The sequence below is a fragment of the Nicrophorus vespilloides genome, unplaced genomic scaffold (assembly GCF_001412225.1).
Source record: "Nicrophorus vespilloides isolate i.1.1-1 unplaced genomic scaffold, Nicve_v1.0, whole genome shotgun sequence".
Classification (NCBI taxonomy): Eukaryota; Metazoa; Arthropoda; class Insecta; order Coleoptera; family Silphidae; genus Nicrophorus; species Nicrophorus vespilloides.
Window position 1 is genome coordinate 11,148 of NW_017097793.1, and position 22,661 is coordinate 33,808.

General features: G+C 28.8%; 2 protein-coding genes across 6 annotated transcripts; one reads left to right on the forward strand and one right to left on the reverse strand.

The window, feature by feature from the left end:
• The first annotated feature begins 86 nt into the window (after positions 1-86).
• LOC108561008 (protein EFR3 homolog cmp44E) lies at positions 87-6,864 on the forward strand. Of its 3 annotated transcripts, none has more exons than XM_017918764.1 (14): positions 87-301; positions 791-995; positions 3,300-3,450; positions 3,513-3,761; positions 3,826-3,977; positions 4,036-4,114; positions 4,229-4,364; positions 4,425-4,684; positions 4,748-4,920; positions 4,980-5,204; positions 5,267-5,513; positions 5,580-5,783; positions 6,075-6,233; positions 6,322-6,864. In XM_017918764.1, the coding sequence occupies exons 1-14, from the start codon at positions 217-219 to the stop codon at positions 6,457-6,459; spliced, it is 2,463 nt and encodes an 820-aa protein (XP_017774253.1). In that variant the 5' UTR covers positions 87-216; the 3' UTR covers positions 6,460-6,864. The 3 variants fall into 3 exon arrangements, with proteins under 3 accessions (XP_017774253.1, XP_017774254.1, XP_017774255.1); XM_017918765.1 differs by having other exon boundaries at positions 88-301; positions 6,337-6,864; XM_017918766.1 differs by lacking the exon at positions 87-301 and adding an exon at positions 618-692.
• Positions 6,865-8,104: 1,240 nt separating this feature from the next.
• Positions 8,105-20,883, reverse strand: LOC108561002 (fatty acid 2-hydroxylase). Of its 3 annotated transcripts, none has more exons than XM_017918747.1 (7): positions 20,846-20,883; positions 17,193-17,438; positions 11,560-11,785; positions 10,582-10,745; positions 8,778-8,910; positions 8,263-8,382; positions 8,105-8,204 (listed from the first exon to the last, which is right to left on the reverse strand). In XM_017918747.1, exons 2-7 carry the CDS (start codon positions 17,412-17,414, stop codon positions 8,116-8,118), a joined length of 954 nt encoding a protein of 317 aa, XP_017774236.1. In that variant the 5' UTR covers positions 17,415-17,438; positions 20,846-20,883; the 3' UTR covers positions 8,105-8,115. The 3 variants fall into 3 exon arrangements, with proteins under 3 accessions (XP_017774236.1, XP_017774237.1, XP_017774234.1); XM_017918748.1 differs by lacking the exon at positions 20,846-20,883 and adding an exon at positions 17,585-17,818; XM_017918745.1 differs by lacking the exon at positions 20,846-20,883 and adding an exon at positions 17,498-17,818.
• Positions 20,884-22,661: the final 1,778 nt, after the last annotated feature.

The following is a 22,661-nucleotide window of genomic DNA, read 5'->3' on the forward strand; positions in this document are numbered from 1 at the left end:
TGAATCGAAGTAATAATACTCGTTAATAAATTCTAAATCGTGTTATAAACTAAATTAAACTAAATAAATGATATATTTATTTAATGTAAATTGAAGATATTTATTTATAAATTCCTCTTCTTTAATTATCTGTGGTAACTTAACAATAAGTCGTTTAGTGAAATTAAATCATATATATTTTTGTTATAATAATACAGTAAAAAATAAGTAATAGAGATGTCTTTGGTGAGATGCTGCTTCGAGGCTAGCGACGTGACAGAAGTCTTCGAACAGATGGTCCAAAAATGTACGGACGCCGGTTGTAAGTTATAAAATAATTACTGCTTAAATTTTATTCAAAATTATGTAATATTGATTCTTAAACCAGATCCATCTACAAATAAAAGTCATCAACTAAAATTTCGAACCATCAACGTGTAATAGATGGCGCTGACTAGAATATATTCATTTTATGGATAAAAAACTAAAATAAATAGTACAATTATCTAGAAATTCATTAAAAACATTTATAATTACAATAGAAACTGTTTTATAAATTATTTATCAGTCTAATAAGTATGCGTTATGTAAATATTGACAAGCGTCAAAATCATCTGTCCGAACAAGCAACTAGTTGACATTTGGCTGGTGCTTTTTGACGTTCGCTATGTTTTCACGGAGTTAATTAAAACAATAATTATTAATAATGTTCGGTGAGTTTCCCGGTTTCGCATCATCATCTAAGTTAATCATTCGCTATTTCATATTGTGCAGAGCAGAGAGATGTATTATAACATGTGGCAATTTTTAGGTTGTTGTGGCTGCTGCAGTGCCCTGCGGCCCAGGTACAAGAGGTTGGTTGATAATATATTCCCAGTGACTCCTCAGGATGGTCTTGTCAAGGCTAACATGGAGAAGCTCACCTTCTACTCTCTGAGCTCACCGGAGAAGCTTGACAGGATTGGGGAGTATTTGTATCAGAAAGCCGCCAGGGATATATACAGGAAAAGACATGGGTAAGATTAACATTAATTATGCATGTATAGTAATTGGGTCATGTAAACCTTTCAATTTCAATTTCCCATAAAAATCAATACAATACTTATGTATGTAAATGGGCAGATGGATTTGGCATGTCATAGAAGATTGGATCAAATCAATTCTAATTGATTATTTGTGGAAACCTTGATTTATATTTACTCCACTCTATGTCACACATAAATATTTGTAATTACGTAAGCGCGTTATTACTCAAGTTATATATATATATAGTTCATAAATATAGATTAGATTTCTAATTAGAATGTAAAATGGTAATAATTTCCCTCCAAATTGCTTTTTCAATTTTTAACTTCTTGCTGCAATTCCCTAATAAATTTAATTAATAACTTATCTTGAACTACATTGTTTATACATGGATCTAGTGTATAGTAAACAGTAATAAATACAAGTTATGAATATATTTTATTAGATAAGTTTTGTTTACTTCTGGTATTAATATTTTATCATAAACTATAAAAATATTTCTATAGCATCACTTGCTCTACAATTTATTGTTGAAATTCTACTAAATTTCCTATTTTATAAAATGAGAACTTAATTTAAACCTGTTATTCAACTTTTTTTTGCTATAAATCTACTCAACTTGTAGTTAAATGCAACGCAATTGCATCTAAAAAAATTCTATATAATTTTAACCGTATTTAGTAAAGCTTAACGTGTTTCTATTTTTAGTACAATATATATAAATACAAATGTAAGCAATACCTCGCATAGTGCGGGTAATCATTTCCGCCATTATCATGGACTGTTTGAAACCGGATTTTTAACACCAAGTTTATTTTTATTCATTCTCTGTAAAAAAAATGGGTTAGATAATTTCATTCATAATGATTGTTTCTGTTTTTAGAATAATCGCGTGAGTAAAACTTTTTGCTATTAATGCAAGGGTGACAGGCCTAAGTCTTGCGTGCGTAAAGTAGCACGAAGTAAAACAAGAACAATAAAAAAACAGGAATAACGAAAGACACCTTCTTAAAATACTTTGATTCTAAATTTACTATAAAACATCAGAACTTCTGTGCATCTTATTTGAAATGTATATAAAGTATTTTCCGATAATAATTATGAAAAATAATTATATTGAAGTAATGTAAATTATTAATAAGATAAAATATTGTATCACTTTTATCTATAGCAATATATTAATATAGCCATATGAAAAGTTAAAATTAATAAAACAATGTCAATATCTTTCACCTATTATAAATACAATAATCATAATTTATTGACCAGAAATATTATACAAAATTTATATTCCCAAGTCAAAAAAAAAAACATAATACTTTAAAAGTAAAAAATAACTGTAAATAAATATTACAAAAAATATAACCCAATAAATGTTCTTTTCGCTTTTATTCCCCTATAATTCAAAATAAACATAAGATACAAGTTTTTCTTATACCTGAACGTATTTCTTCATATCTATCTATTCCTTTTAACTGGTATTTTAGCCTTTAAGTTGCTTGTTTAAGTTTTTTACTTAACAATTGTATTGTAAAAAATTGTTCATATTTTTTCAATTATTTATTAACTTTGTTATGAATATAGATTATTGCAAACAGTAATTTCACTAATTTATTATTGACATATCGGTTACTCTCTTTGACGCTGTAACATATTCCGAATTTATTCAGTGTTTAAATTTATAAACAGGATATTTTCATGATAGACGAGTATTATTTTAAGTTAAGCGGTTAAGGAAATAATAATTAGAAGTCAGTTTTAGGATAATAATCTGTGATTTTATCAAATATTAGTGAAGCATTAGCTCTTTTAATATTATCTAATTTAATTGAATTATTTTATTCTCTTAACTACAAAATAATAATAATAAACAAAATAGCATACACATATTTCATCAAAATGAATATACTAAATTTTACTCAGTAACCTCTTAAAGAAAGTTATGTGACCACATGCCACTGCTTAATAAGAAAACATTTTCTAATATTGTTGAAATGATTGCTTAAATAATTATTATTCCTATTGTGTGCTTTTATAAGCCGTTTAAAATGCACATATACTTTAGGCTGTCTTTGCTTTAGTTATGAGAAAATGTTTAATTATTATTTATATTTTCTTTGGTTCGTTTTATTTTAATTAATTGATTGATAACTATATATTTTGTTTGAAACAATCAATAAGAGTAAAATTACAAAAATATTTAGTTTATGCTTTTTTTACTTGCTAATGTTAAATAAATATATTAAATGATACTTTATATATCAAATTTAATGAAAGTAAATGTTTATATTTAGGTTTGTTATTATCGCCATGGAAGCTATGGATCAATTGTTGGTAGCATGCCACGCCCAAACACTGAACTTATTCGTCGAGAGTTTTCTTAAGATGGTGCAGAAGTTACTAGAGTCCACCGAGCCTCAACTTCAGATATTAGCTACTCAATCTGTAAGATTACAAAAAAAGATGGTAATTGATTTCGATCGTACAACGATATTGATTATTTTCAGTTTGTAAAATTTGCTAACATCGAAGAAGACACTCCGTCATATCACAGAAGATATGATTTTTTCGTTAGCAAATTTTCAGCAATGTGCCACAGCGGCGATGATAGGGAAATTAGAGATAACATCAGGACTGCAGGAATCCGAGGTCTGCAGGCTGTTGTAAGGAAGACAGTTTCCGATGATTTAGTTGAAAATATTTGGGAACCGGTCCACATGGACAAAATAGTACCAAGTCTTCTATTTAACATGCAAGTTAGTTGTATAGGAAACTTTGGAGAAAATTACAGTGCAGGATTTAACACGTATTTATTTTTAGGACTCCGGTTTTCATATGAAAGAACCGGGAGGTGGAGAATCTGCACCTGACAGTAAAGCAGATCCTCCGATGTTGGCGGAAACTTGTATGAGGGAATTAGTCGGAAGGGCTTCCTTTGGTCACATTCGCGCTGTCTTACGACCAGTTTTAAAGTAAAATTTGCTACTTTACATATTTACTTTATTTTAATTATGAACATTTAATTTGCAGACACTTTGATCTTCACGAGCTGTGGGTTCCTAATCAATTCGCAATACATACTTTTAGGATAATTATATTTTCGATTCAGGTAAATTAATTATTATCATTCATATGCAATTCTGATTGTGTAATTAAGAAAGTTAATTAGTAATTAGGTACTCGCGCCGCACCGCTGCAGAATATTGATTTCGAATTGTTGCAGGCTCAATATTCCTACACTGTGGTTGAAACTCTCATGGCTCATCTCGACGATAATACTAAGGCTACGCCTACAATACGCACCAGTATCGTCGATGTGCTCTCTAAGATTATTGCAATTGCTGCCGTAGAAAGTGTTGGTATGTACTTATAGTTTGAATTATACACTTAATATGAGAAGTAATTATGCTCCATTTTAGGTCCTTCGGTGCTTGAGATAATTAACTCGTTGTTGGGACATCTGAAGGATTCGGTACGACACGTTATGAGTCAAACCGAAGAGAAACTTTACCAGGAGGCTTTAATCAACGCTCTCGGAGAGTTCGCAAATCATTTGCCCGATTATCAGAAGATCGAAATCATGATGTTTATTATGAACAAAATTCCGTATCCACTGGTAGACAGTAACTCGCAAGCCGACAATTTATTGCAGAGCATTCTCCTGAAAAGTTTATTGAAGGTTGGTTTCTTGAATGAGTTTCGATTGGAATATTCTAATTGAGTTTTGGATGTGTTCATTTAGGTCGGCACCAAATACCAGACAATACATTTGAACACAACATTCCCAATTTCGTTCTTGGAGCCTCTTCTGAGGATGTCATTAGCGCCGGATCCCGAAATGAGGTTGCTAGTGCAGAGGATTCTGCACACTCTAATAGATAGACACCATAATCTAGAGAAGCTCATTAAGCCCACGTAAGTAGCGTTATATATAGTTGAGAAACGCAAGGTTACGGTATAATTTGCATTCGCAGTATCAACGTCAAGGAGCTCGATTTGACCCTGGAAAAATCCTCGAGGCCAGATTTGATATTCATTAATAAACATGGACCAATCATCTACGATGCTCTATATACCAATCTGCAAATGGACACAAACACCGTCGAGAATATCGAAGCTGTTTACACGACGTTGGCTTTACTATGCGTCGAACTGTCGAGCGGCGAAACGGTTATTGATTTGTTACAATTAGTGTTAGGGTGAGTTTAGCATGCATCAGATTTGTGCCATCAATTTTTGTATTTTTCTATTCTTATTTCAGTATACAAAGTTTAGCTTTGAACAGCACAATATTATCCGCATCGCAGAAATTCCACTTACACGCCATCGTCATTTCGTTGTTAACCTTGATCCCGGTAGTCATTCCAATTCCGGCCCTTTACGATTACGCAGCCAGAATTGGCAAAGCGAGGAAACGCGACGCCACTCATCTTCTGCCCGATCTTCGAGAACAGTATGCTGCCAATTGCCAATTAGCTAACAAGTTGCCGCATCTGATGATCGATCAGGTGAGCCCTTGGAAATTATCGACTTAGTTCTGAGCATAACAACTGTTTTTTTCTACATTGTTACAGATGGCCGTTTGCGAGTACGTGAAAGCCGGAGGACTAGATCCAACTAGGTTATCGCATATTTCACCGTACGGAGCCGGAGGTACCAGTGCAATGGCAGGAACTCAACGCCACAGCTGGGTGGAAACCAGCGCCAAAGGCAGCGTCGTCGAGTTGGCAACAGGAACAGAAGTTGATAGCGCCTCGAGTTCCCCGGGTGTGCAAAGGGTGCGTTCAATCTCCTTATATTTTGTATCTCAAAAACCCTTCGATTCCAGAACTTACTGACAGTTTTAAAAAAATACTTCCCCTTGCGCACCGGTCCCGCAAATATATCTCCTCACAAGAGCTGGGACGGTATTCTCAGCTTTATGAGCGACTCAAAGACCTCCGATTTGGAAACCCCAATCAAATCCAAACTCCATAGTCCCAGAGTAAGCCCTTCCTTTAAAAACCCTATTTAAAAAAAAAAATAGAAATACACTTTAACCATCATCCGTTTTTATTGATGCATTCTAGAAGTTGCCTGAAGAAGAATTAACCTTCGAAAGCATGAAACACGTGCTCAGCGAAAACCCTGAGGCCAGGAAGGAGGCTGAAGCTGAAAAGCGAGAGCAGATCAGCCACACTTTCAGAACTGCCAGCTTCAACGAGCTCACGAAACGCACTCAACCGAAGGTAAGTTACGATCCAGCCATAAACCCATTTACCAACATCATCTTTACTAACACTCGATCGTATCCAACGAATGGTAAATTGTTTATAGCATGATATTCTTCAGAATAAATTGAACGAGATATTCAAGTCGCTGAGCGAAACGAACGGACCGAGGCAATCAACGAACGAGAAGAAACCGTCGGTTCCCGTTTACGAGCAAAACTTTCCAGAATTGTTCATTCATTGAGTCGTTTAGTTTAAGTTTCTTTTTTTATTAATGCCTTGTCCCAGACAAGGCAGATTGATGATACGAAACGAACGTGGTATTAATATTGTGGTTGGTGATTTTTATTGTTTTTTTTTTAATATTTTTTTTATGAACTATTATTTTTTATATATACACGTATATCTCTTAATACTAATTAAACGTTATGGGAAATGTTTATTGATGGTCTAGCGATATTAAGGAGCCGTTGTTATTGAATAATACGATACCTGTATTCAGCATTATAAATAATTAAAAGTATGTTAGACTCGAGTACTTAGCGAGGGAAAATTTTATTCTTGTTGAAATGTGAAGATTTTATTGTATTTAAGAAATGAAAGTGAGACGAGTGGAAAATTATGAATAAAGCAATTTAACAAAAAAAAACATTATTTTCTTTATTGAAACAAAATTCTTGTAACAAGAAATTAACGACTTAAATTATAGCAGTTAAACCAAAATAATATTAACTATTACATTCATAGACTATAGGAAGATTTCCGATGGGAAATCGTTCCACTCTGCGCATGGTATTTTGTTTTTCTGTTTTTATTTTCTTTTTTTGCCACAAAAAAATTCTACTTATTGCCAAAAATGTTGGCAGGTGGTGAATTATTAAAATATATACAAAAAAAAAACATTCATTGATCTAGAAGAATACTCAATTTAAGTAAAATCGCAGGTAATATTTATATTATATTAAATAATGTATATAAATACTATTTTTAAATATTTGATTATTTTCTACTAACTTGTACTGGAACTTAAATTAGGAGTTAACTAACAAATAATATTATAATTGAATTTGAAGAAATAATATGTTAGATTCAGTTATTAGACAATTATCAATGTTTGTACTTTTATACAATTAATAATTTAAACGTTTTTTTTTTTCATATTAATTGATTCTTAGAGAATGAACAAGTATAATAAAGTAAGTAAAATTATACTTCTAAGGTGAGTAATGTGTAATTATACATGGACAGAAAAACTGTCTTCAATTGTATATAGTTATAGAATAAATTTTGTTTATTATTTAAAAAATAATAATAAAGTTTATTGCATCGCATCAGTCGTACAAAAACAAACATACAGATATAAAAAGAACAAAATAAATATATATAATTTCAAAAAAGTTAACTGATACAAAGGGCTATTGATGTTTATTATTACTATACATATTATTTTTAAATAAAATTATACATTGAGCTAAATATAAAAAAAAAACTTTCAATTCCAGTGTTTAAAGTAAAAGATAAATTAATTTTATTTAAGAAGTTTGGTAATGATGATCATCAAATATCAGTAACTGAATATTTGATGATGATGATCATCATTTTTTTGTTATTCGCTTTTCAGTCTAATTCGAATTATGTAAATAACAAAAGACGTTTAATTTACAATTTTCATCATGATCCACATTTTATTAAATAAATTTAGTTTATTAAATATTAAAGGTATATAAAAGATCGCAAAGACTGTTGTTAATAGCCAATTGTATTTTTATGAAATAAATTATTGTTAATTATTTAGATAGCAAATTAGTAATACAGTTGTCTTCTTTTTTCTTCGAAATAATACTTAAGTAGTGTTTAATAATTTCTAATTACTTTTACTACGTATAATTTGATTAAATTGTTAATTCCATTTAATTCCCATTCCTAATTTCCTTAGATAAATTATAGTTCCAAACAATTTGTCCCAGCAGTTGCTACTTATTCCGAACGCTGTAAAAGATCATTGATAGTTTTTAATTACATTTAAAAGTTAATTAATTATACTTACCAGCGTCGTGATGAGTGAAATGATGCTGATTGTGGATTCGCTTCATATTGTATAAATATCCACCAATATCAGGTGTACCATAATGCAGGTAAAAATGAATCATGTCATAGATTAAATAACCTAAACCGAATGAAAATCAATTTAAGTTTATCATTTTGTAAATGAACAATTATAAAGTTTATATAAGACAGGTTGAAGAACACAGATCTAGATTATATATAGTGCAACTTATCAAACAGTATTATCCGCACTATACGAAGTATTTCTGTATTAATTTTACATATTTGAAATTAAGACTAATGATATAATTAATTTAATAATGGTATGATTAGATTAATAAATTATTATAGATTGTTGAGTTATATCAATAAATCTATTGAAAATTGATACAAAATGTTTACTTTAATTATAAGTATCATTATTATCTCAGTAAAATGTAGATAAATTAGTATTGTATATGAAATATACAATTTAAAGATATGTAAATTAATGAATTTAATTAAAAATTGTTTTACCTGATATAATACCTCCAAGAAGTAAGTGAATCATGGACTTTGGAATGATTGAAGATAACAACGTGTGTCCTAAAACCAGTATGAAAATCGCCGGAATTGGTGGAAATACTAATCTTCGAGTATCGAAAGGAACCTAAAATAAATTAATAATAATATTTATTGCAGCAGTCAAATATGATTTGATTTTTTAACCTAGATAACCTAGATAATTATTTAACTTGTTATGTTTTAGATATGAAAATGTAAAAATATAGTATGTATGGATAGTAGTATTTTCATTTTCTTGTTAAATAAATATTGAAAATTTTATTAAAATCTTACTAAATATTAATCAACATGTAAATACTATGTGTAGTTTTTTTTAAACACACTTAACTGAATAAGTATATATTTTAAATAGAAATAAATATTAATATTTTGCGAAACATCAGTTTAAAAATTAAACAATGAACATATTAAGTTTAAATTAAATCTTAATATTTTTCAATAAGTATTATAGTTGTTTTTATATATTGCACTTCTTGGCATTCTGTTGCCAAAAAGGAACTTAACATAATATCGATATAATGAGATCTAGTTGGCAAGAATCACCTTCCTGCAGTTTTATTAGTTGTTGACAGTAAACTGAATTGATTGTTTAGATCAGTGATTCCCAAAGTGGTCTATATCGATCCCCAGGGGTCTATGACAACCTGCAAGGGGTCTACGTCAGCAAAAAAAAAATTTGTGGGTCCATGAAATGAAAATGGGGGTCCACGATAGTGGATCTCAACATACACTGATAGTACTTATTTACTTACATTATACTATCTTATAATATAAAGACATATACATTATTTATAAAAGTACCTATGAAGTAAAAATATATTATATATGCTTATAAAGTTGTGTAAGTTGTAGGATGTAGGCATTCGCTTTGTGGTCGCAATACATTTTGAACTTGTAAAAACCTGCACATAATGATATACTAGTATCATCTTGTTACAAGCATACGCGCAGTCTCAGAGCAAAGATCTTAATAATTATGTCCTAATATAAATAATAAATTTATAAAAAATCAATATCAGGTAAGTAGGGGGTCTACCTAAAACCGAAAAACATGGCAAGGGGTCTACGACACAAAAAAGTTTGGGAACCTCTGGTTTAGATCCTTGAATGCAGCTCAAATACACAACACCTTAGTAACCCCACCAAATTGATACCATGATATTTCTTGATGCAATTCAGCTTTCGATGTGATTTGTGCTGGTTCATCACGTTTGGATCATGTTCGTTTTCGATTGATGTTTTTGTAGACGATCTATTTTTCATTACAAATGATGATGATTATGAAATGATGAAAAATGTAACGATTTCATTGCGTTTGAGATGTATATTGCAAATATTGATTCATCTCTTGCACAGTTATATGACAATCCGATTCAATTATGACTGTGATTTGGTTATAATAAACTTCAGTAGGTCGACCAGAATATTGATTATCGCAAATGGTTTCTAAATTAACCTAAAAGTGACATCTTTCAAATGATAACAGGAACAAAACATTACTTTCTTGACAAACCTATATAAATAATGAAGAACTATTAATAAAACTATTTATATTGTTGGTATAATATCGTGTTTTACTCATAAATTAAAAATTAATAATAATCATTCATTTTTAATGTTTAAACACCCACAAACACGTAGATTTTTATCTAAATTGCACAGAATTAATTATTGAAAGTAATCTGTGCACGCTATTAAACGTTTAATAAATAAGTATGATTACAAGAACTGCACTATTTATTATTAAATAACTTACCTTGTGATGTAATCCGTGTATAGTGAAATGTAAACAAATTAGAGCTCGTGATTTCCCTGATGGCACCAGATGGAAAACCCATCTATGTAGCGAATATTCTAGTAAAGTCCACATCACAACACCTACTGATAAGTATATTACAGACCAAATAACTGAATTTGATTCTGAAACAAAATTAAAATAGTTTATAAGAAATATATTTATTTAAGATTAAGAAGACTATTTTCATAAATGTTGTATTATTTAATAAAAATATATACGTAAATCAAAAGGAAACTATGAAAGAAAAGTCATATATTTTATTCATTCATTCCAACTCAATATTCTTTTTAAATTTTATATTATTCTTAAAGCAATAGAAGTTGCGTAAATGATAAAAATAATAATCTAAATTTTAGTTCCGTTTTTAAATAACATCATTTTATTATAACAGAAAGCGCATATTACGAATGTTATATATAAATGTCTACGTATTTTGATAATAGTATTCATTTACAGATCAATGCAAATATATCTACAAGACAATTGATTTTACAGTCATATCTCGAGTATTGAATAGGATTCTTTCCACAAAATCTTCGTTAAGCGAAACTTCGTTTACAAAGGTACTTCGTAAAAAAATGAATAAGGTTTTCTAAACCGCAGTGGAAGGTTTGTGGATCAATTTCTGCATCTTCAATAAAGTGTTAACATCCTCTTCATCAACATTTTCGAAACTTATTGATTGAGCTATGATTATTTTCTATTAAAACTTCTTGCCAATATTTGTTTTATGATTGTCGTACAAAGGGTTAAATTGATTTTTTTTTATATAAAATGGGATTTGAAATTACGGATTTCGTTATAAGAGGTAACGTTAACCGAGTTCTAACTTTATTTTTATATATCGACGAGCATCCACCATAAAATCAACTTTTATAAAAAAGTAAAGATAAATATAATTTTAAATTTATTTATTTTTATGCTTAAACAACGTACCTTTATGTATATTCGAGTAAGTCTGATGGCCTTTATGAATGTAGTACAGAATGATTGGAATCCAAACAATTGGTACGAAATACCAAGGTGTGATGGTAAGCGATTCCAGGAAAGGATTTTCGAAAATACGCAACTTCCTATTGACAGGCGAATGCACCCATTCGCTATATTTCGTTCCCAGATTCGAAACTTGCTTCAACATTGGTTCATTCCAATTAACTAAGTACTGAAATAAAAATTGAAATTTAGTAAATAATATTTTTATTTGGGTTGACTATTTTAATTCATTAATTTAACCAATCATGATTATATAAAACAATTTTCATAACGTTTTATTCCACGTGAATATATATATATATATTTCATAGGAATTGCACGTGCGTGTCAAACATAGGTATCCTTATATTTTATGATCGATAGTTGATTGACGTAAATTTATTTAAATTAAAAAATCATGAGTGCCTCCGTCCAATTCTTAGAAATCTGACCAATAAATTCTGTAATTTCAATGAAAACTAAATTGTTTTTCAAACCTTAAATAAACTTAATTGAAATACAGATTCTATATTTATAACATTATACATATTAGTCATATTTCACAGAATTGGTATAATTACAAGTTTTGACAAATTTACAAATTACAATTATTAATATATAAATATGCAAATTTAATAGTAGGCTTTGCAGTCTTTGCTCGGAAAGAAATTTCGTTGTGTTCCACGAGTATAATTAGTTCAGCCAACTTCAATATAAACTATATTATCATTATATATTTTGACAACTGACATTATATATTGTATAAAAAAAGTTGTTCATTTTCTTGAAAAAAATCGAAATTATTTTGTATCAATATACATTGGAACCTCGCTTAACGAGTTTAATTTGTTCCAAAATTTCCAGATTTTTACTCGTATAGTGAAATACGTTTTCCCATATAAACTAATGTAAATTACGATAATGCGTTCCTTGCCAGAAAAAAGTATAACTTGATCTCGATTTTTAATTATTTTGTTTTTCATATCTGGTTATTTTTATTGTTTGGCTTTTTATTTGGAGACATACAAGTGTTATTAAACACACACAAGTTTGGAAATTTTGAAATCACAAACAATACCAAGATGCAACTAGAATCACCACTAACACCAGGGTATGTTTTACAATTCACATACGGTCAAGTGAGTTTATATTTATTAATATTACATGTATCAATTCGGGAATTTGTAAGTCTTTTTATACTTTTAATATTTGTTTATATAAAAAAGCGTACATAGTATATTATAATCATTATTGGACACAATACAATTGTGTTTTGCATTTTCAGCAAACACAAATTATATTTGTAAAGTACAGTCAGCTTTAAACAAAGATGACAAAGAAAATCGAAGATGGTTAATATATTCAATAATACACAAATATGTGTACACAAGTTTTAAAAATGATGTAGCAGGCGCACAATCCGGGACTTCTCTTCTCATCGTCACTCGTTATGCGAAACGTCGCTCGTTAATGATCGTTATGCAAGGTGCTCGTTAAGCGAGGTTCCACTGTATTGTTAATAATTTTATATTTATTAATATGAATTAATAGTTCACTTTTCCTTTAACCTTTTGTCGTCTGATTGTACTTACGAGTACCGGCACATTTATGTGATTATTTAAATTGTAAAAAAACGTTAAAAATACCTAAATATTGCTGAAATTAAATAAAAAATTATAAGCAACTTAATTTTAGTGTTTTAAGAGGAATCCAAAGATTTGGTTCAAACAACTTAATTTATATTTCAATGTATATTTATTGATTGCTTGGCTAAGAATTTTCATTAAATTAGCAATATTTATTACATAGTGAGTCCTTTGTATGTGAACATATGTTACTAATTTATTATTGAAGAAATTGTTGGAGAATTATCGGAATTTCCCAGCGCATCCACCGCATTTAATTTTTTTAACCTTGTGAAGGAAACTATTTATTAATATATGTGTATTTAAATAACGACTAATTATAAATTTATAATAAAACAAATTTTGTCTGTATCAACTATAATATGAGTAATTGCGGCTGTCAATTGGTACAAGTTGGTACTCATAAGGTCGTACGAGTTGCCGAGATGGACATCGCAGTGCTCAAACAAATGAGGTGACCACACCAGAAGTAGTGAAGAAAATCCACAAAATAGTATTGGATGACCATCGACTAAAAGTGTGCGAGCTAACAGACATGGTAGGCATTTCAAAAACTGCTATACATCGCATATTCACTGAAAATTTGGAGATGAGGAAGCTGTGCAAGACGTTCAATCAAGACAATATATGAGTTCACACATCCGTTATCGCGATGTCCAAAATCAATGAGTCAAGTTCGAATTGCTTCCTCACGCATTCTTCAAATTTAGCCCATTCGGATTATTTTCTCAAACTTAAAAAATGGCTCGTTGGTAAAATATTTTCCAACAATAAAGAGATGTAGTGTGTGTAGTGTGTGGTTCTCACTATAAACAGTGTTTAATATATATTGAACATCGCTGGGAAAAGTGTATCGAGCTAAAAGAAGACTATGTTAAGATACAAAGATTCTCTCGTATTTCATGATTCTTAATAATAATAATAATTTATTGGCCAAACATTAATACATAAGAAGAAGAAAAAAGTACAATTTATACATAAATAAATTTTAACATATAATAAAAATATATATCAATAGGCTGGCCAAAGGGCCATGATCCTTATAATTCAGGTTTTACTGAATATTATATTATATTACAGGGAATGTCAGACTTTTTGCAACAAGTGCCATGTACATTTTTTTTTGGTACAAATGTTTATTTTTTTTTAAATCATAATTTGGCAACCGAAACGTTGTTTTATTTCCGAGATCCGAATTGTTTAGAAACCAACGTTTCATTGAATAAATGTATAACAATATAATAACGTACCAAATATTTCAATTAACGTAATTGCAATTAATTAAGGAATAAATGGTAATTTTACTATGAAAACTAATGTTATTTTTATTAAATAGTTTATGTTATTGATAGCTATAATTAAATTGTGTCTTTTTATATAATTAAGCAAATCTAATACAAACTTTTTGAACAATAATTAATCTTCATTTGCATTTCTCGATAAATTAAATATTACAACTAAAAACCATTAATTTCTATTTATCGCACTATTTATCTTGGCTAAATGACAATTAGCGTTATCACTAGCAATAAATTATATGATGCATCCTTGAATGTTAGGTCGACGTTTAATAAAAATATATGGTAATGTGTAACAGTTGGTTAAATCGCATTCGATTTAATGCTTCAATTAATAAGGACAATCGAGAATCTTCCCGGAATAAAATCACTAGTATAAAGTATAAATTCCTCACATGAACTATTAATAAGAAAATTACTATTTATAGTTCCAATTTAAATTTGCATTGAAAAAGTGTGAATACAAACACAAATTTTTACTCGTATAGTGAAACATTTTTTCCCATATAAACTAACGTAATATACGATAATGCGTTCCATTTTGCGAGTCATATTTCTTACAATTTATTTTACTTGTTAAGCGAAATGCTCGGTATGCGAGGTGCTCATTTCACTGTATATATAATTATACATATACAAATTGATTTCAATATAAATTTAACGACATTCGAAATGAATTTTGCATAAACTTTGAAATGATCTTTAAGGTAAACTCCAAGATTTTTTTAAACAATTTAATATTTATATAATATATTAATAATATAATTTATATATATATTAACTGAATTATTGTAATCTTAAAATATTTTTCCATTCGATCAAAATTCTTATGAACTATTTTCGTAGAACCCAATTTGTGGACTCAAGTTAAATAGATTTGACAAATTGATATCAAATCTATACTTAGGAATATTATGCCTTATAATCAAACATGATTATTTGGTTTACAATTACATTTAAGGGCATATTTTTCTAATTATCTGATTAAATTCTCATTAAAAACTACCATCATTTGGCAATTGAAAAACATATTTATATTATATGTGTTAATATATACAGTGGAACCTCGCTTAACGAGCACCTCGCATAACGAGCAAAAATAATTGTAAGAAAAATAACTCGCTTAACGAGCGACGTTTCGCATAACGATGAGAAGATAAGTCCCATTTTTAAAACTTGTGTACACATATTATATGTATTTTTGAATATGTTTACTATACGAGTAAAAATCCGGAAATTTTGGAACGGATTATACTCGTTAAGCGAAGTTCCACTGTATATAAGTTATAACTGTTTAAAGCAGCGGTCGGGGAACCGGGGTAAATTACCCAAAATGGGGTAATAGGGAAATTTTTCTAATTTTATCTTACCAAACTCAGAGAGCGGTTCTCTGACTACTTTTTAGATCTTGATGTACAAACTGTGAATTGGGTTTTAGATCCTTTTGAATGTGAAATTACTAACATGCCAGAAGAACCTCGAGGTTTGGCAGAGACAATTCTTGAACTTTCATTCAATACTGTATTCAATTTGAGACTAAAGCAAATATGTCGTCAAAGGCTGCAAAGGTTTTCAAAATTGCACATGAGGAGGCGGTAAAAAAATTGCTGCCATTTGCAACAACCTACCTTTGTGAATAAGGCTTTTCGACTCTAATGAACATAAAAACAAAAACAGAAATCGATTAAACGCCGAAGACTGTATTCAAATTGCTCTTACATCAAAAAGTCCCAATTTTAAAGTAATTATATCAAACATAAAGCAACATCATTTTTTCAAAACCTGAAGGGGGAAAGTTTTCAATTAATTTTTGTTTGTTCCAATTTAAGAATTCTATTTTGTTTGTCTATTACTATTTGTTACTATTTTCATGTAACTTTTTTTTATAAATATGTAAATGTAAATTAATTCAATAAATATTGTTTATTTAAAATTTACATTGATTGTTTCATGAATTCAGAATGGGAGGGGTAATATCGACTTACGCAATAATATTTTGGGGTAATGGTTAAAAAAGTTCCCCGACCGCTGGTTTAAAGTATTTAGTAAATTCGTTAGTTAAAACTAAATGCGCAGTAAAACGCCGATTGTCCCTGTTAATTCGGGAATAATTGAAAAACACGGTTAAGACAAACATCGCTTTAATTTGCTTAAAAAACTTAATATCTATGTATTAATATACAAAAATACATTTCAAAGGTAATTTATTGTTTTCCTTGTAAACTTATCTACTAACGGCAGATTTTCACAGACAATTTTTTTTCTTTAGCATATAAAATAAGTAAACACAAAAACGGCCGCGACCATGGTTAACTCGAACCACGGTAAATTGAGACCCGGATCATCGGCGTTTCACTGTAGTTATAAAAAATAAAACAAAAATTCTTAAGCATCTAACCATCTAAGTTTTTTTTTCAGATTAACTAATAATTAGCTAATACATCACCACGGTAATACACAAAGAAACATTTCTGCTTAAAAAATCTCATATTTTAGTAATTGAAAAATATCAACTTATAAATGAAAATGAAAAATAGATTTAGATTTTATTATCAAATTAAATTCCTTAATTACTGCTAAAAACATTTTTGTATACGAAACCCATAATCAATGAATGAATAATTAATTATTGAAATTTATATTATTGTCTTACCTCTAAATCTTCGTTTTCTTTAAACATCTCAATGTTTCTTCCACCCTCCCGATACTCTCTTAAAAGATAGAAAGCGGACTGCGAATGTTGTGTACTTTCCATACGCAAACCAACATCTTTATCTTTGTATCCAGAAAGATAGTTGATTCCACCCGGATGAAACTTCAAGAAATCCTTAAGCTCGTATCCCTCGCCGCAAAACCTGACCTGAAACCCATCCATCACTGGACGCGACTAATGTGTCATCTGAAACAGTTCCCAATAGTTTATAAAAATGTCCGGCGCAAATGCAAGCGTTCTTTCACGTTAAACAGATATGTTCTGTTCTCAACCCGAGAACAGCGCACTTCATTCAAATTAATCTAAATATTTTAAAAATCAGATTTTGCAACTCTGCATTTTAATGGTTCTTTTTATGAAACTTCACAACGCGATTAACGACCGGAAAATGCACATGGTTTTAAGTTCATTTTATGCCAATATATCGATTGATATCTTTTAATATTTCATTGCATCGATCCTAGAACGGAAAACGCGGATGCTATTATCTCTGGTTTTATCATCACCATCATCAAAAAGAGGATTGTTGAATCTATTGATGTTTCAATCCCGATCTTCCGTTACGATCCGCTTAACGCAAACTGTTCGCATTTTATGCATTCAGCCTTGATTAATTAGCGAGACATTACTTGTAATTATCCATCCGTTGCATGCATTTATCTTGTACGGATTTTAATCAAAGCCGCATCGCGTGTTATTACCATTATTCAAATGCAATGTCAACTGCTTTGTTGGATAATAATAATAAAAAACACATTTTCCCCTAATAAACACTTCGTTATTTTTTTGTGAATTTAATATTGCTTTAGGTAAATTAGTGTGTGTCACACCTATGTAGAAACCTGCGAACAATTTACTGATTGCGGTGGAAGTGGGTCATATTCCTAATTACTTACTAGATAAAGAAAAACTATATCGCTTAATTTCCAATTAGTTATCGTTATGCATGTTCAAATACAAATTACAATTACCAAAACAATGTATGCTTTACTTTATAAAGTGTTACTTTTTGTTTTCGAATAAATTTGTAAATTCAATCTTTTTATAAAATGTATTTTTTAGCATAATAATTAAACAGAATAATTTGAAGAATATTCATAAAATATGGTTTTATTTTCAAGTTGGTAAATTTATATTGTTCAAAAACAATAATGGTTTTTTATTTTGCATTAGTAACATATACACTAAATTGTCTTGTGTGTCTATGTAGTTTGCTAGTATAAGGGTACTTCGTAATTAGAATAAGTTGTTACTTTTAGAAAGAACACCAAAAGTATATAGATTTCATCAAAAATTCAAAGGTTGATTTCTAATAAAATTATTAAAAAATATATGTACTTATTCATAAAATCAATTTAAACTCCAAAATGGTAGAACTGTGTAATTTTTCAGTTGTAAATTTGATATTTGAAGAAAAAAGTCTATTTTTTATAATAATACATACTTTTAAAAATATTTGCTTAATTATGTAAGTTTTTATATTTATAATTTTCAATTTTTAAAATTTCTGAAAGTTTTGTATATATTTTTTTTTATTTTAAAGATCAAAGAATTATTGAAAATTATTATGTATTAAAAAATGTCCAAAGTAAAGAACAAATCTCATTAAGGAATTGTTAAAAATCTAACATTCAGATTAAGCGAAGATTAAGTAAATTATGTTGCATTTTCATATTGCATAATTCTAAACCATTCTGAAATGCTGAAAAATTCTGATTATATTTATGAAGATGATAAGATTAGATAAGATCGGAAAAATGTTTTTCCATGAAATAGTTCTATAAATATATCATAAGTAAACAATGGAATTACTTAAAACAAACAAGGGTGGAGATTTTTAAAATAATGAGTAATATTAGAAACTAAATACTATCCAACAATTAAAATTATATTATTTAATAAATTGTTTATTTTCTATACAACCTTGAATATTTTATCTTACTTTAATAGATAATATAAATTATTAAATTCAATAGCCCTTTCTACTTAGTTATACAATACTTTTTGTTTATTATTAATTCATAGTGAAAATCAATCAAGTATTTTCGTTGAACATTATATTAATTTAACGTAAAATTTATTGTACAGCAATACCTCCGGCAATACATATTCCGGCTTCGATCAGTTCGGATTTACTATAGTCTGGTTTGAAAATTTCAAAACAATCTTAATTTAAGTTAACACGTATTCTAAAAAAACATTACACAAAATTATTTTTTTTAACATAAATATAGGTTTAATTTTGCCTTTCTCTTTTTTTGCAGTTTATTTCAATTTTATTTAGTACCTTGATTAGTTCGGTATCAAACGAGATTTGTCCACAGTAAAAGTTATTATTCATTGGATGAAAAAATACAAAAGATTTATAAACTTTCAATTAAATTAAAAAATTCCCTTCGTATCTTCACCAAAATACGACATTCTAATCCTCCTAATGGTCTCCTTTACTCCAAAACCAAAATAGTCCCTCTCCTCGACCGATACATGTCCCTCTCATTGAAATTTAAATCCAAACAGTCCAACATAGCCTCCCTCTCTAAATTATGTGTCCCTCGAAACCCAAATATCCTTCCCAAATTTAAATATCCCACATTATCCCATTATTCCAATACCTAATGTCCCTCGATTGATTCACATTTGTTTCTACTCTGCTGCTTTTTTCCTCATTCTTCTGTTTTTCATTTGTATATTATTGTTATTAAAATATCGTATTATTCCATAATTAAATTTATGTTCCTGGTCGGAAAGATCTCGGTCGTTAGTTCTTTGGCCAGCCTATTAATATATTTTTTTTTATTTTATAACTATTAATTAGCTAATTAATGAGGAAAATATCATTTAAAATTCTTAAAAGTTCCTCCAATGAATACGATCATTTTCTACATAGAAATTCTTATCAAAATTTTATTTTTTCAAAATTAATAATGAGTTTAAATTATCCATTCAAGAAATATCGATCTTATAAACTATATAATAATAATATTAAATAATGAATAAAATTAATTCATGGTAGTGCTTACATTTTCTATACTTAAATGTATAAATCCTTATAGTTTTTATTTATTTTTGAACACTACTTTGAGTTTACCTATGAATGTAGTCTACTAATACCAAAGTAATAAAAGCTCAGTGCACGTCCGATGATTTTCTAAATGTCAACTATATGTTTGTATGTCAGGAAGATAATGAAGCATAAAATATTAATAACTCTTTTTTTATATTCCAATTTAATAAATCTATTGATAAATCATAATGGTTTATAAAACTCATGCGTAATATATTTACAAGTTAAAAACATTTAAAACAATATATAAACAAAGTATGTAATGTGTAAAAACAAGTGTGAGAACGTGACTTCGAATATAAATATCTATTATTACTTTCAGAAAAAAATCGACAAATCGTTAAAGATGTAAAAAAATATTATACATAATATATGCTTTTTTGTATTATAAATAATAATAAATTAATTTTTAATTAAATATATTTAAAATTACAACATTTGCCAATACTATTTAAATAATTTAAATAATTACTATATAAATAACAATTAATTTTATGGATATATTTAACTGATAGAAAGATAAACTTACCAATATTTAATCAACTATATATTATATCTATACTTTTCACTACAATGTTTCAAATTTAGTCTATCATTAACATTACTATTTTATTATAAATTTACTGTTAACAGTAAGTTTGAGTTTACTATGCAACATTTACTGGATTCAAAACGCCGATGTAAGTAATTGCATTTAGTTTTTCATATGTACGTGACGCTGATAGTTGCGTTGCGCAAGGCTAAAGAGACTGACTCTCCTATGTATTAAAATGGTAGAATGAAAACTAGGGTGTGCGGTATTTGGTAAACAAATTACGTAGAGATAGTTTACAAATATGATGAATCCAAATTTATTTATTATAAAATATGTGCGTAAAATTTTGCGCCAATAACATGATACTTCAAATTGATAAGATAAAATGTGAGGTAACAAACAAAATAACCCTTCGTTTTAGGTTTATCTATTTGTAATGAAAATATTTCTTTTATTTTTTTTTTCATTGCTTCTTCTCGATAAGATTAATTTATAATGATAGAGTTTCATTTAGTTTTAACTAAATATAAGATGTAACTATACTATTAGATTAAATTGATCAAGTGTATAATTATGTAAAATAATTTTAAAACATAAAACTAAACTTACATTTATTGTTATGAATTTCTTACGAAGCAACTACATTCATACTAAACATATTCTCAATAATGTATAACAACACTTGTTATTTTAAGATTTTTTCGTCATTTTATTCTTCTGCAACGAGGGAGGTGTTGTGTCCAACTATTATTATTACAATTATTATTGTTAATATAGTGTATTAACGAACTAGATACATCCACGACGTCTCTTAGTCGTCTCATTGTTTAAACATATACAACAGCAAAAAGAACCTCCATAGTGATCCCGATTCGATACACTTTAATATAAACAAAGGGGACCAAACGTAAACAATCCCATCGATATTCATATACCTTTTTGAGTCGAAGTACTCAAGAATTTAAGTCCTTAATCGTCAATATATTGAAGCCCTACTTACAATCACAATTCCCACCCCGTAATAATAAGAATTAACTTTGTAAGTAGAATAAGTATTTAAAATTAGTCTCAGCAGAACATTTGAGGGTAAGTCAAAGTGTTAACGTATCTACATTGTCTTAGAAACAACCCTATTCATTGCATCAGTCGTACAAAAAAACATATACAGAAATAAAAAATAAAAAGAACAAAATAAATATATATAATTTCAAAAAAGTCAACTGATACAAAGGGTCAATAGGTCTTTCTGCCCGAGAGTACTAATTATTTAATAAACTTGTTTAAAACCAATTGATTTATTTAATTCCTACAACTGTGACTCCACAATGAGAACACCAGACAATATTTCACTTTTTCCACCAGACAATATTTCAATATTCCATCCTTGGGATACAACAATATATATTCATTTTTTTTGTACTTTCTTCAGGATATCGACAAGCTTCAATCTCATCTTTTCCAATCAATCATCATAATGGTAACTATTCACCGGCAAAGATTACCTACCTAATGTCAACCGCGATCTTAAATTTACTCAATGTTCACACTGACGAACAGATTGTAAATAAAATTACACGACATAAAAAAAAATCTTTTCCAATTTATTTTCTTTCTCTTTTAGAATACTTTCAATCTCCAATACTTGAAGTCCGAGTATGAATTTCAATGTTTCGTTCTATGAGACATATTAAAAGAGTTTAATTCAACTTTATCCTTCGTTTATTTTTTCAGCCATCTATTTCACAGTGGGATTGGTCCAGTAACTAACATTAACGTAATCACGTTCAAGGTACCGTACATGCACAATCAA

What these genes read in the sequence shown, in the direction of transcription:
- LOC108561008 (XM_017918764.1), top strand. Translation starts at nt 217, where the DNA reads ATGTCTTTGGTGAGATGCTGCTTCGAGGCTAGCGACGTGACAGAAGTC. An exon ending in GTCTTACGACCAGTTTTAAA is followed by an intron (nt 3,978 to 4,035) that starts GTAAAATTTGCT and finishes TTTAATTTGCAG; the next exon opens with ACACTTTGATCTTCACGAGC. An exon ending in TAATTATATTTTCGATTCAG is followed by an intron (nt 4,115 to 4,228) that starts GTAAATTAATTA and finishes GAATTGTTGCAG; the next exon opens with GCTCAATATTCCTACACTGT.
- LOC108561002 (XM_017918747.1), bottom strand. Translation starts at nt 17,414, where the DNA reads ATGGATGGGTTTCAGGTCAGGTTTTGCGGCGAGGGATACGAGCTTAAG. An exon ending in AAGAAAACGAAGATTTAGAG is followed by an intron (nt 11,786 to 17,192) that starts GTAAGACAATAA and finishes TTTTTATTTCAG; the next exon opens with TACTTAGTTAATTGGAATGA. An exon ending in TTTCACTCATCACGACGCTG is followed by an intron (nt 8,205 to 8,262) that starts GTAAGTATAATT and finishes GATCTTTTACAG; the next exon opens with CGTTCGGAATAAGTAGCAAC.